This window comes from Oncorhynchus tshawytscha, linkage group LG07 (genome assembly GCF_018296145.1).
Source record: "Oncorhynchus tshawytscha isolate Ot180627B linkage group LG07, Otsh_v2.0, whole genome shotgun sequence".
Taxonomy (NCBI): domain Eukaryota; kingdom Metazoa; phylum Chordata; class Actinopteri; order Salmoniformes; family Salmonidae; genus Oncorhynchus; species Oncorhynchus tshawytscha.
In genome coordinates, this window is record NC_056435.1 from 47,690,383 (window position 1) to 47,704,973 (window position 14,591).

Genomic DNA, 14,591 nt, shown 5'->3' on the forward strand with positions numbered 1-14,591 from the left:
AGGTACAGGGTCACCTGTCCTGTCATCCTGCAAACCCCGTCGTGTCTGAATCCCCCACCAGAGGGCACTCTGTTGTCATCATCAGCGCCGACGCAGTATCTCTAGTGTTGGTTTTGTCAAATATTTTTTTACAACCATAATCTATTGTTCTATTTGTTGTCCTCCAATACATCCAGTAAATGGCACAAAAATCTGCCAGACGGTTTGTGAGAACATTTTGGATCAATAGAGGTAGACATTGTTCTAACCCCCCTTCTCTGGGGGTTGTGCTTTGAGTCTTTGGAGGACCGACCCCGAGTGTTCAATAACACAGCAGGGAAAATAGTCAGCAAAGAGAATGTGTTGAGAAAAGCCAGAGGAATTAAGTCACAAATTATACGTTAGCCGTCTCACATTCGTAACAGAAATCCCACCAGCTGACATGGAGAGTAGATAATACATCGTTTCTTCTGCGTAAAATACTTCTCCTCGAGGCAGCATTTTGGTAAGTTCTTGATGGCTAATCATAGGTAACGTTAGCTAGCTAGCTTGTTAGCAAACTAACGATAGCTAGCTCTATAATCAGACACCTTCAACATACTAGTGGAATCCCTGTAGTTTGCTTGCACAATTGTACCATGATGTGACTTTGCAGCTTGTAACTAGATAGCCACAATATTATAACACCCGACGTGGTTATCTAGCTAGCTGAATAGCCATAACTAGCTCTCATTCGGCTTGCTAACCAGCTAACTAGCTCGGCTGTAGCGGCTAGCTAGGCTACTACCTCCCAAACAGCCAGAAACAGCTAGCTACAGACAAGACATGTTTAATGGTCCTGTCCCGGTCTTTGGTCTGTATAATTAAACGTTCTACTCACTTCTGTATTTGTCCAATCAATGATTTCAGAACAAGCATTTGTTCTGGCTGATGCCATTGCCTACGTATACATTGATTTAGCTAACTAGCTTGATAACTGTCAGTAAGAGTGTATTTAACTTGATAACACAACCACAACTTGACATGTATATTTCAGATGCCTGGGTAGAGGATTGCATTGGTCCGAAGAGCGTTGGACTTACACTCATTATCAGGGAACAGAAAAGGCTGTTGGAATAAGTCACTTGCCCACACACATGAGTGCTGTGTTCCCCTTGCGCTGGGCTGAGCGCCATGCCTGACCGGGACAGCGCCTACCTCTCAGGCGGTTGCAGCAGCGGTGGGTTGGGTACTAGTGTGGGCGAGGAAGGCGTGCCGGGGTCTGGTTTAGGAGGGGGCGCAGGAGAGGGCCGAGGGGGATCAGTGGGAGGTGGAGGCAGTGGCTCTGGTTCTGGGGGCATGGGTGGAGTAGGGGCCTTGGGAAATGGGAACAACTGTGGGGGAGGTGGAGCAGGGGGCCCGGCCCCGGATGGGGTCTGCAGGGACTTTCTGAGGAACGTGTGTAAGAGAGGCAAACGCTGCCGCTTCAAACACCCAGACTTCAATGAGGTGCCGGACCTCGGGGTGCAGAAGAATGAGTTTGTCTTCTGCCACGACCACCAGAACAAGGAGTGCGTCCGCTCCAACTGCCGCTTCGTCCACGGCTCCAAGGAGGATGAGGACTACTATAAGAAGTCAGGGGAGTTGCCCCTCAGGCTGAGGGGGAAAGTGGCTGCAGGACTGGGCCTGTCCCCGATGGACCTCCCACACAGCCGAGGGGAGGTCCCCATCTGCAGGGACTTCCTAAAGGGAGAATGCCAGCGGGGCAACAAGTGCAAGTTCCGCCACGTCAAGAAGGACTATGAGTATGAGCAAGCCAGGGTGGGTGCCGGGGTCGTGATGGGCCCGGGGTCCAGTGGGATGGTGAACACAGGCGGGGGGGGTAGGAGGTGTTGGGGTGGGTGCTTGTGGGGGCATGGCCGGACTGGTTGGGGGTGGAGGTGGGGGTAACATGATGGGGATGGGCTGTCCCAGCCTGGGAGGCTGCAGAGATCCAGGTATATCAGGGGTGGGGGAGTAGGGGTAGGTGGGATGGGGGTTGCCTCTCCATGGCCTCAGGACAGCGTCGTTTTGACAGGGGAACTTGCTCGGTGTACGACTCCCTGTTTGAGAGTGGTCTGTATGAGACAGGGCCCCTGGAGTCCCCTTTGGACCACACAATGCTGCAGCTGAAGAGACGCAGGCTGGAGGGGCTCCGGCTGGATGGGAACGGAGGGGGGCACTATGAGCTGGGGATGCAGGCGGCCCTCCCGCCTCGGCCCCTGGAGTACAGATTTCTGGAGGAGGAGAACGCCCTGCTGAGGAGGAGAGTGGAGGAATTGAAGAAACAGGTTAGTGTAGGAGACAGGAGATGATCAACAACCCTCCACACATAAATCAACAACCACACATAATACAATGAATCTATTAACCTTTTTAAGATCACTCCTCAAACACCTTAATCTCTTCTTCAGGTGTCTAACCTCATGGCCACTAACGAGGTGCTGCTGGAACAGAATGCCCAGTTCCGGAGCCAGACTAAGGTGTCGGTGATGACCCTGTCCTCCACCCCAGCCCCCTCTGAGCAGACCTTGGCTCCCCCTGTGGGTGCGGTCAGCTCCTACAACCACAGCATCGCCCAGACCCATACCACCCTGAGCAGCGCCGGGCTGCAGCCTCGTACCGTCACCCTCACCCAACAGGACCTAGTGGCCCCCACTGGTGCCCCTACAGTACCCCCATCCAACACTGCCCCACCCAGTGCTCCCCTGCCCCACCTCAACCCCGAGATCACCCCGCTCTCGGCCGCCCTGGCTCAGACCATCGTCCAGGGCATGGTGCCTCCTGTTTCCATGGCACCTGTGACTGTTTCTGTGGCACCGGTGGCTGTATCAATGGCACAGCCTCTACCTTGCATCACTATAAGCCACGCCACCACCCCAATGGTGTCCTACCCTATTGCCAGCCAGAGCATGAGGATCACCACCATACCTCACTGATGCACTCTCTGGCAAACTCTGTAGAACTCTCCCATGGAACTAGAGATGGGGATGGTATGCAGAATGCATCTTTCAAGTTTCAATTGTCCCACAGCAGCTGACTGACTCGAGGGGCAAAGTTGTGGGGGAACCCTAATGCCCACACGCCATAGGCAAAGAAAAGGCTAACTTTGATAGGATGATTCCGCCACACACACCCTGCTCTGTGGCAGCGTTACAAAGTCAGGTGGTCCTCTGAGGTGACCTCCGACCTTGTCAAAGGTTGGTGTGCCAAACGGCCTTCTTCAAACACAGGCAGCAAAAATAACGACAAACTGAAGATATGTCAGTCATGGCGATATTCAGTTTTCTCACACATTTGACTGATGTCTTGATTACCAGGGGATTGTGACATTTCAGTTAGCTTCTGTTATTGTTTGTGGATTTTTAATGTGTAATGTTGAAATTTTACATTGCACACATTTAATGGAATAACAACCACAAGAAAATGCATCTCCTGTTGTTTTATTGCTAATGAATTAAGTTATCCTGAGTAATGTTATTGTGTGAGGATATGGTTGACTGACAGACCATCAGATACATTTTTCAGTGCTTGATGCATTGGTATCTTTACCCTAGATTTAATGCTCAAGCCTAAACTCAGCTGAGAGCCTACACACAAACAAACGCAAGTCAATCATGAAGGGAATAGGTAAGCTTGGAAAAGAAACACCTTTAATAAACATGTTATGGATCATTTCCAAATGTACTTGTCAACATTTTATGCAGTCAGATGAATGTGTGAACCGATGGCCTCGGGTAGATACTTAAAATACTAACATACTGTAAAATAAAATATATATACACCCCAAGTTTTTGCCCTCAGAACAGCCTCAATTCATCGTGGCATGGACTACATTGTGTCAAGCATTCCACAGGGATGTTGGCCCATGTTGACTCCAATGCTTCCCACAGTTGTGTCAACTTGGCTTTGGGTGGTAGACCATTCTTGATACACATGGGTTTCTGAGTGTGAAAAACCTCAGCAGTGTTGCAGTTCTTGACACAAACCGGTGTGCCTGGTACCTACTGAAAGGCACTTACATATGTTCTTTCCCATTCACCCTCTGCAGTCTGTCGCGGAAAGAGCAGGCATTCTTAATGTTTTGTACACACATATCACTTGGGGAAAAAAGTATTTTGTAAACATCAAAGAAAATGCACCACTACACTTATGGCATTAACTATCTTGGTTAGGAACAACACCATACTAAACCATCTTTGGTAACACCCTTTGTAAACCAAACACAAGATAGGCTGGTGTTGACAATCCATCTTCAGGTATGAACATTCACGTGGCTATTGTAAACAATTTATGTTTACAATAGTATGTTGTTCCTAACCAAGATAGTTAATGCCATAAGTGTAGTGGTGCATTTTCTTTGATGTTTACAAAATACTTTTTTCCCCAAGTGATATGTGTGTACAAAACATTAAGAATGCCTGCTCTTTCCACATCAGTACCAGATACTTTGTCATTTTTACCTTTATTTTACTAGGCAAGTCAGTTAAGAACAAATTCTTATTTACAATGACAGCCTAGGAACAGTGGGTTAAGAACAACAGATTTGTACCTTGTCAGTTCAGGGGTTTGAACTTGCAACCTTCCGGTTACTAGTCCAACGCTCTAACCACTAGGCTACCCTGCCGCACCATTGACAGCCTATATTGCTCTCACAGGCTTTAGCGGAGATTGGAAAAGAACGCGCACTCTGCAAATGTAAAATAAACAAGCGCATGGACTTTAGTGTGTGAACTTATTTTCTGTCCTGTATTGCCAATCGGATGTGGGTAATTTTGCCATTTCAAAAGGAGGGTGCATCTCAGAAATATAATATATTGGCCTAGGCCTATGTTTTTTGGGGGGGATCCTTGAGTTAATTTCCCCCCGTAGTTGTGCTTGTCAGTCTCCCGAACCAAAAGAACATGACTGGGGGCGGATTTTGTTTTATAGATATTTGTACAGATTAAAACAATTCCTAATAATGCTTTTCTCAGCACTTCAGCACACTGTAACAGTTCACTTAATTAGTTGCGCAACTCTTTAGATCAGCGATTCTAAACTGGTGGTTAACAACCCAAAGAGGTTTTGAATGGGTCGCTGATGTCTGAGTAAACAAATATAGGTATACAGTGCATTCAGAATGTATTCAGACCCTTTTACTTTTTCCATATTTTGTTACGTCACAACCCTATTCTAAAATGTATAAAATAAAATGTTTTCCTCAATCTAAAATCAAATCAAATCAAATTTTATTTGTCACATACACATGGTTAGCAGATGTTAATGCGAGTGTAGCGAAATGCTTGTGCTTCTAGTTCCGACAATGCAGTAATAACGAGCAAGTAATCTAACTAACAATTCCAAAAAAAACTACTGTCATACACAGTGTAAGGGGATAAAGAATATGTACATAAGGATATATGAATGAGTGATGGTACAGAGCAGCATAGGCAAGATACAGTAGATGATATCGAGTACAGTATATACATATGAGATAAGTATGTAAACCAAGTGGCATAGTTAAAGTGGCAAGTGATACATGTATTACATAAGGATGCAGTCGATGATATAGAGTACAGTATCAACGTATGCATATGAGATGAACAATGTAGGGTAAGTAACATTATATAAGGTAGCATTGTTTAAAGTGGCTAGTGATATATTTACATCATTTCCCATCAATTCCCATGATTAAAGTGGCTGGAGTAGAGTCAGTGTCATTGACAGTGTGTTGGCAGTAGCCACTCAATGTTAGTGGTGGCTGTTTAACAGTCTTATGGCCTTGAGATAGAAGCTGTTTTTCAGTCTCTCGGTCCCAGCTTTGATGCACCTGTACTGACCTCGCCTTCTGGATGGCAGCGGGGTGAACAGGCAGTGGCTCGGGTGGTTGATGTCCTTGATGATCTTTATGGCCTTCCTGTAGCATCGGGTGGTGTAGGTGTCCTGGAGGGCAGGTAGTTTGCCCCCGGTGATGCGTTGTGCAGACCTCACTACCCTCTGGAGAGCCTTACGGTTGAGGGCGGTGCAGTTGCCATACCAGGCGGTGATACAGCCCGCCAGGATGCTCTCGATTGTGCATCTGTAGAAGTTTGTGAGTGCTTTTGGTGAAAGCACTCACAATGCCCCATAATGACAAAGCATAAACAGGTTTTTCGAAATGTTTGCTAATTTATCACGAATAAAACCAAATAAGTACAGTGGGGCAAAAAAGTATTTAGTCAGCCACCAATTGTGCAAGTTCCCCCACTTAAAAATATGAGAGAGGCCTGTAATTTTCATCATAGGTACACTTCAACTATGACAGACAAAATGAGGGGAAAAAATCCAGAAAATCACATTGTAGGATTTTTTATGAATTTATTTACAAATTATGGTGGAAAATAAGTATTTTTCAATAACAAAAGTTTCTCAATACTTTGTTATATACCCTTTGTTGGCAATGACAGAGGTCAAATGTTTTCTGTAAGTCTTCACAAGGTTTTCACACACTGTTGCTGGTATTTTGGCCCATTCCTCCATGCAGATCTCCTCTAGAGCAGTGATGTTTTGGGGCTGTTGCTGGGCAACACGGACTTTCAACTCGCTCCAAAGATTTTCTATGGGGTTGAGATCTGGAGACTGGCTAGGCCACTCCAGGACCTTGAAATGCTTCTTACGAAGCCACTCCTTCGTTGCCCGGGCAGTGTGTTTGGGATCATTGTCATGCTGAAAGACCCAGCCACGTTTCATCTTCAATGCCCTTGCTGATGGAAGGAGGTTTTCACTCAAAATCTCACGATACATTGCCCCATTCATTCTTTCCTTTACACGGATCAGTCGTCCTGGTCCCTTTGCAGAAAATCAGCCCCGAAGCATGATGTTTCCACCCCCATGCTTCACAGTAGATATGGTGTTCTTTGGATGCAACTCAGCATTCTTTGTCCTCCAAACACGACAAGTTGAGTTTTTACCAAAGAGTTATATTTTGGTTTCATCTGACCATATGACATTCTCACAATCTTCTTCTGGATCATCCAAATGCTCTCTAGCAAACTTCAGACGGGCCTGGACATGTACTGGCTTAAGCAGGGGGACACATCTGGCACTGCAGGATTTGAGTCCCTGGTGGCGTAGTGTGTTACTGATGGTAGGCTTTGTTACTTTGGTCCCAGCTCTCTGCAGGTCATTCACTAGGTCCCCCCGTGTGGTTCTGGGATTTTTGCTCACCGTTCTTGTGATCATTTTGACCCCACGGGGTGAAATCTTGCGTGGAGCCCCATATCGAGGGAGATTATCAGTGGTATTGTATGTCTTCCATTTCCTAATAATTGCTCCCACAGTTGATTTCTTCAAACCAAGCTGCTTACCTATTGCAGATTCAGTCTTCCCAGCCTGGTGCAGGTCTACAATTTTGTTTCCGGTGTCCTTTGACAGCTCTTTGGTCTTGGCCATAGTGGAGTTTGGAGTGTGACTGTTTGAGGTTGTGGACAGGTGTCTTTTATACTGATAACAAGTTCAAACAGGTGCCAGTAATACAGGTAACGAGTGGAGGACAGAGGAGCCTCTTAAAGAAGAAGTTACAGGTCTGTGAGAGCCAGAAATCTTGCTTGTTTGTAGGTGACCAAATACTTATTTTCCACCATAATTTGCAAATAAATTCATTAAAAATCCTATAATGTGATTTTCTGATTTTTCCCCCCTCATTTTGTCTGTCATAGTTTAAGTGTACCTATGATGAAAATTACAGGCCTCTCTCATCTTTTTAAGTGGGAGAACTTGCACAATTGGTGGCTGACTAAATACTTTTTTTGCCCCACTGTACATAAGTATTCTGACCTTTTGCTATGAGACTTGAAATTGAGCTCCGGTACATCCTGTTTCCATTGACCATCCTTGAGATGTTTTACAACCTGTGGTAGATTCTATTGATTGGACATGATTTGGAAAGGCACATACCTGTCTATATAAGGTCCCACAGTTGACAGTGCATGTCAGAGCAAAAACCAAGCCATGAGGTTGAAGGAATTGTACATAGAGCGCCGAGACAAGATTGTGTCGAGATGTAAATCGGAGGAAAGGTACCAAAACTTTGAATGTCCCCAAGAACACCGAATGAATTGTTTGCCAACTACTATCTCCACATTAACCCACGTGTCAAACTCATTCCACGGAGGGCTGAGTGTCTGTGGGTTTTTGCTCTTGTACTTGATTGCGGAATTAAGGTCACTAATTAGTAAAGAACTCCCCACACGTAGGTATTTATTGAAAGCAGAAACCAAAAAACAGCAGTTTGACACCCCTGCCCTAAACCTAAACCCTTTAACCTAACTCCTAACCTTACCCTAACCCTTAGCCTAGCTAACATTAGCACTAGCCACCTAGCTAACATTTTCAACAACACAGTTTGTGAATTCATAACATATTGCACGAATTGTTAAGCAATTTGTAACATATCATACGAATTAAATTCGTAACATATCATTCAAAATGATTGATAGACATCCACACATTAATACATACCATACGAAATGAAATTTAGCATTGTAAATGGAGTGTGAGAATTTGCGTACAGAATAATACGACATGCTTTGAGACCAGGTTGCAAAGAAGGCAGGCAGACGAGCATTCACGAATGAGTACACATATTTCGACTGCGGCTTTTCTCTTCATGGGCTGGGCGTGTTTCGGTTCTGCTAACGGTATTGGCTAGATTCTAGAACAGTTGTACATACAGAGTTGTACAATAGATAGTCTATGTTGGAAAGGAAGTAATGAAGAACTTGCACTAGCTAGACTACTTTTTCTGTGAGAATCTTGATATAAAAAAAATCGCGATGCAAAATCCGGACTCGGGACAGGGAGAATCCACCAAGAATGCATCTGGGTCGGTCCATTCCGATAATAATGCAACGAATAGCGGAGAAATGAAGCCACCGGGTTTTGACGCTGTATCGGTTTTTTGGACATTTGGCAAGTGCCTAGGTGCCTTGCTGCCCGTGTACCTTGCAGGATACTACCGGGTTAGCGCCAGTTTTTTGGTTTTCGGGCTTATGGTCTACACGGGATGGAGGCACTCGCGCGAGGCAAAAGAAGCTCGTCTGCGGTCCGCCATTCACCACTATGACAACGAGAAACAATATACATCCATGAAAATTTTCAGAAGTAAAAAGGATCTCCCTGCTTGGGTAAGACAATGTGTGATAACGGTCTGTCACTCACTTCAATAAGTTAACTTGGTTCACCAAGTGTTTCTGGATTTAAAGCCCCCTATCAGATGCCACAACACGACGTCCTCGATTCTATCCGGTTAGGCTAGTATGGTCCTAACCAGCCAGTCTTCCAAAATCTTCACACACAATGCCACAATAGGCTATGCACATGCATGGTTACAGAAAATAGCCTATCGCTGGACCAAAGATATCCTCTAAAATGTATCCTAAACCATAGTTTGATATTTATTTTACCGTTATTTTACCAGGTAAATTGACTGAGAACACATTCTCATTTACAGCAACAACCTGGGGAATAGTTACAGGGGAGAGGAGGGGGATGAATGAGCCAATTGTAAACTGGGGAGGATTATAGGGGACCGTGATGGTATGAGGGACAGTTTGGTAATTTAGCCAGGACACCGGGGTTAACACCCCTACTCTTACGATAAGTGCCATGGGATCTTTAGTGATCACAGAGAATCAAGACACCCGTTTATATAAAATATATAAATGATAACTGCGCTAATAGGATATAAAATAATTTGGAACATGGGTAGAACAATATTATTATACAGTTACTACATGTACATGACAACATCTCTGGCTCAAACTGCAATTCATATTTGTGGGGCTGGTATACTGTATCCAAGGTACAGTAGCCTAGGCCATCATCCCCCATGCAGCTGAGCTGAGTGGATAATTGATCTTTCTTCCCAAAAGGACCCAGTAAAGTAATGCTCTGACGCTTGCAGACCATATTGATGCCGAGGTATAGATTAGAAAGGCCATTTGAGATGCATTGATTGAGGTGTGGTCTTTTGATGCGCTCTCTCTTTCTCTCTCACTCTCTCTCTCGCTATGTATGATTCCACCGCTTCCTCAGCTGCTTCTATATTAGGCCATTCTCGATATATCTTCTCTTGGGACTAAGGAGCGAGTGAGTCAGAGAGAATGCCTCTATTTCCAAATAACAGATAAGAGGAAGAAACGAGATATCCCAACTACTGGTCACAACATAACCTTTGGCAGAGAGTCTAGTCTGCTATGGGTGAAGAATGGTGTTTGAATGATTTACACTATAAGATAGTTTTGTTTAGTGACAAAATAAGCCATTGAGATGGTGGTGTACTTCTTTCTCACCCCCACTTCCTGCCCTTTGGATGTTGACAGTTCCTTTTTCGCTGTAGCACAATTTACAACACACAACATCAGACAAACACACTGGGAAAAGCTAGTCAGATCAGATTACACTTTGTAGTGCATATGCAAATCACTAGACAACTGCTGAATTCCTAAATCTGTTCTATATGTGAATGATTTATATTCTAATTCCTTACAGGTCAACTTCCCAGATGTGGAGAAGGTGGAGTGGCTCAATAAGGTACTACTATATCACCCCCTACTGTACTTTCCGTCTGGCTCCCGCTGCTCACAGATGGCTGCCCTTTAGAGAGGATAAAGAGAAACCCTATGCATACTTCTCCCATTAAACACACAGTAAACACACATGCCTATCTCTGTCTCTGTGAGCCAGGTGCTGCATTGATAGATGGTTGGTGGGGCATGGTAGCTGTCTGAGAGACTAGCACTGCTGCTGTTACACTACCATGTTACAACATGGACACCCACTCCAGTAGCCTCGCCACTGTGTCTAGGCAGCCGCAGCAATCTATCCTCTCCTGCAGCAGAGAGCAGGCAGCAGGCCCAGAGCCAGGCTACTCTGTCAACCTTTTCACATTAGTGCTGGTTGACTCACAGGAAGGGGGGGGGGCAGCCAAACCCCTAAAATCCAATCATATGGCAATATTTGTCCTCTCTTCCAGCCCTGAAAAACCAGGCTGTGTTGCTAAGAATAGACCTCCTCAGCCAAGACTGAAATGATTGTGTTCGCTACATTGGGAACACGAGGTCCGAGCGCCGCTATCTTTTGGACAAAGCAGAGATTTGAGTCGGGTTTGCTACAGGGACATCAGCAGACTCTACTGGCCTCTAGACACCAGAAACCCTTGCTGTTAGTGTTGTTGATGACTCATTCTTTAGATTTACATATGCAGCCATCACCTTTGTGTTGAGATGTCTTGTGTCTTGATACCTAGTCAGTTGTATAACTGAATGCCTTCAACTGAAATGGGTTTTCCGCATTTAACCTAACCCCTCTGAATCAATTGAGACGTCTCAAGACGTCTTGAGACACTTTTGTTCTCAAGACATGTCTTAAGACACATTTTGAAGACGTTTTGAGACACAGAGTGTCAATCAAGACACTGAATTATGTCTTGAGACATTTTATGGCTGGGAAAAATAGTTTAACAGATATCCATCTCGGAATTCCAAGTCAGAAACTCTGGCATCTTTCTCGAGATCCGACTTTGACGCTGAAGTCATGGTTTGACCCCCCCCCCTTCCCTATTTCCCAGTTGTCTTGAAAGCACCATGACCATCAGATGCAGGTACCATCAATCCAGTCAAATAAAAAAGCAAACTATTTGTAAATTATTTGAATTTATGCCCAGCTGTGCCTCGCAAATGCTACACCAACTTATCTATTACATTACTGAAGCTTGAATTTTGCAATATATACTTGCACAAAAATATAAACTCAACATTTAATGTGTTGGTCCCATGTTTCATGAGCTGAAATAAAAGATACCAGCAATTTTCCATATGCACAAAAAGCTTTTTTCTCTAAAATGTTGTGCACAAATTTGTTTACAATCCTGTTAGTGAGCATTTCTCCTTTGCCAAGATAATCCACCCACTTGACAGCTGTGGCATATCAAGAAGCTGATTAAACAGCATGATCATTACACAGGTGCACCTTGTGCTGGGGACAATAAAAGGCCACTCTCAAATGTGAAGTTTTGTCACACAACACAATACCACAACACAAGCCTTCCCCAATGTCGCTTTAGAGAATTTGGCAGTACATTCAACTAGCCTAATACCTTTGGCAACGATTACAGCCTTGAGTCCTCTTGAGTGTGACTCTAAAAACTTGGCACACCTGTATTTGGGGAGTTTCTCTCAAGCTCCGTCAGGTTGGATGGGGAGTGTCGCTGTACAGCTATTTTCAGCTCTCTCCAGAGATGTTAGATCGGGTTCAAGTGCGGGCTCTGGCTGGGCAACTCGAGGACATTCAGAGACTTGTCCCGAAGACACTCCTGTGTTGTCTTGGCTGTGTGCTTAGTGTCGGTGTCCAGTTGGAAAAAATAAAATAGTAAAATAGTTATATGTCTTGAGATATTTTATTTTGGAATTTTGAACATTTCAAACTCATGGAACATTCTTCCCTCAACTGACGGTTGTTGTAAGACTAAAAAACTACAGTCTGTCAAGCGTGGAGGATTTACAAACTGTTTTTTCAACCTGAGGAAAGCAAGCAAAGCATTTTAATATGTAATGTACAGTGCATTTGGAAAGAATTCAGACCCCTTGACTTTTTCCACATTTTGTGACCTTACAGCCTTATTCTAAAATGGATTAAATACAAAAAAATCCTCATCAATCCCAATATCCCATAATGAATGGCGAAAACAGGTTTTTAGAAATAACAGAAATACCTTATTTACAAAATTCTGCAGCATTGAAGATCCCCAAGAACATAGTGGCCTCCATCATTCTTAAATGGAAGAAGTTTGGAACCACCAAGACTCTTCCTAGAGCTAGCCACCCGGCCAAACTAAGCAATCGGGGGAGAAGGGCCTTGGTCACGAAGAACCCGAAGGTCACTCTGACAGAGCTCCAGAGTTCCTCTGTGGAGATGGGAAAACCTTCCAGGAGGACAACCATCTCTGCAGCACTCCACCAATCAGGCCTTTATGGTAGAGTGGCCCGACGGAAGCCACTCTTCAGTAAAAGGCACATGACAGCCTGCTTGGAGTTTGCCGAAAGGCACATAAAGGACTCTCAGACCATGAGAATCAAGTTTATCTGGTCTGAAGTAACCAAGATTGAACTCTTTGGCCTGATTGCCAAACCTCATGTCTGGAGGAAACCTGGCGCCATCCCTAAGGTGAAGCATGGTGTTGGCAGTATTATGCTGTGGGGATGTTTTTCAGCGGCAAGGACTGGGAGACTAGTCAGGATCGAGGGAAAGATGAACAGAGCAAAGTACAGAGAGATCATAGATGAAAACCTGCTCCATAGCGCTCAGGACCTCAGACTGGGGCGAAGGTTCACCTTCCATCTGGACAATGACCCTAAGCACACAGCCAAGACAACACAGGAGTGTCTTCGGGACTGAATGTCCTTGAGTTGCCCAGCCAGAGCCCGCACTTGAACCCAATCTAACAACTCTGGAAAGACCTGAAAATAGCTGTGCAGTGACGCTCCCCATCTAACCTGACAGAGCATGAGAGAAACTCCCCAAATACAGGTGTGCCAAGTTTGTAGGGTCATACCCAAGAAGACTCAAGGCTGTAATCGCTGCCAAAGGTATTAGGCCAGTTGAATGTACTGCCAAATTCTCTAAAGCGACGTTGGGGAAGGCTTATGGTGGAGAAATGAACTTTTAATTATCTGGCAACAGCTCTGGTGGACCTTCCTGCAGTCAGCATGCCAATTGCACGCTCCCTCAAAACTTGAAACATCTGTGGTATTGTGTTGTGTGACGAAACTTCACATTTTAGAGTGGCCTTTTATTGTCCCCAGCACAAGGTGCACCTGTGTAATGATCATGCTGTTTAATCAGCTTCTTGATATGCCACAGCTGTCAAGTGGGTGGATTATCTTGGCAAAGGAGAAATGCTTACAAACAGGATTGTAAACAAATTTGTGCACAACATTTTAGAGAAAAAAGCTTTTTGTGCATATGGAAAATTGCTGGTATCTTTTATTTCAGCTCATGAAACATGGGACCAACACTTTAAACGTTGAGTTTATATTTGTGTGCAAGTATATATTGCAAAACTCAAGCTTCAGTAATGAAATAGATCAGTTGGTGTAGCATTTGTGAGGCACAGCTGGGCATAAATTCAAATAATTTACAAATAGTTTGCTTTTTTATTTGACTGGATTGATGGTACCTACATATGCTGGTCACGGTGCTTTCAAGACAACTGGGAAATAGGGGAGGGGGGGGGGTCAAACCATGACGTCAGTGTCAAAGTAGGATCTCTAGAATGATGCCAGAGTTTCTGACTTGGAATTCCGAGTTGGATAACTGTTAAACTATCTTTCCCAGCCGGATCTCGTTTTTTTCAGAGTTATCAGTTGTCTTCAACGCACTGAAGTTTGTTCAACATTTTGAAATGAGTTTGAAATGTTCAACATTCCAACATAAAATCTCAAGACGTAGACGTAGAACTATTTTCCATTACTGTTTTGAGAGATGTCTTGAAGAAACAGATAAAATGTCTCAAGACATAATTCAGTGTCTTGAGAGACCGGCTGTATCTCAAGACGTCTTCAAAATGTGTCAGG

General features: G+C 44.5%; 2 protein-coding genes across 3 annotated transcripts in view; both read left to right on the forward strand.

Annotated features, from left to right (window-relative positions):
* Positions 1-106: 106 nt before the first annotated feature.
* Positions 107-3,674, forward strand: LOC112254669 (zinc finger CCCH domain-containing protein 10). The gene is given in 5 exon segments (XM_024427413.2): positions 107-484; positions 1,016-1,841; positions 1,843-1,987; positions 1,989-2,288; positions 2,412-3,674. Coding segments are annotated over 4 exon segments (1,659 nt in total). The 5' UTR covers positions 107-484; positions 1,016-1,152; the 3' UTR covers positions 2,937-3,674.
* Positions 3,675-8,644: 4,970 nt separating this feature from the next.
* The window catches only part of LOC112254670, a 74,433-nt gene continuing 68,486 nt past the window's right edge, over positions 8,645-14,591 (forward strand). For both annotated transcript variants that reach the window (XM_042324503.1, XM_042324504.1), the window contains exons 1-2: positions 8,645-9,143; positions 10,510-10,551. In XM_042324503.1, coding sequence (XP_042180437.1) covers positions 8,793-9,143; positions 10,510-10,551 — 393 coding nt within the window. In that variant the 5' untranslated portion in view covers positions 8,645-8,792. The remainder of the gene's footprint in view (positions 9,144-10,509; positions 10,552-14,591) is intronic.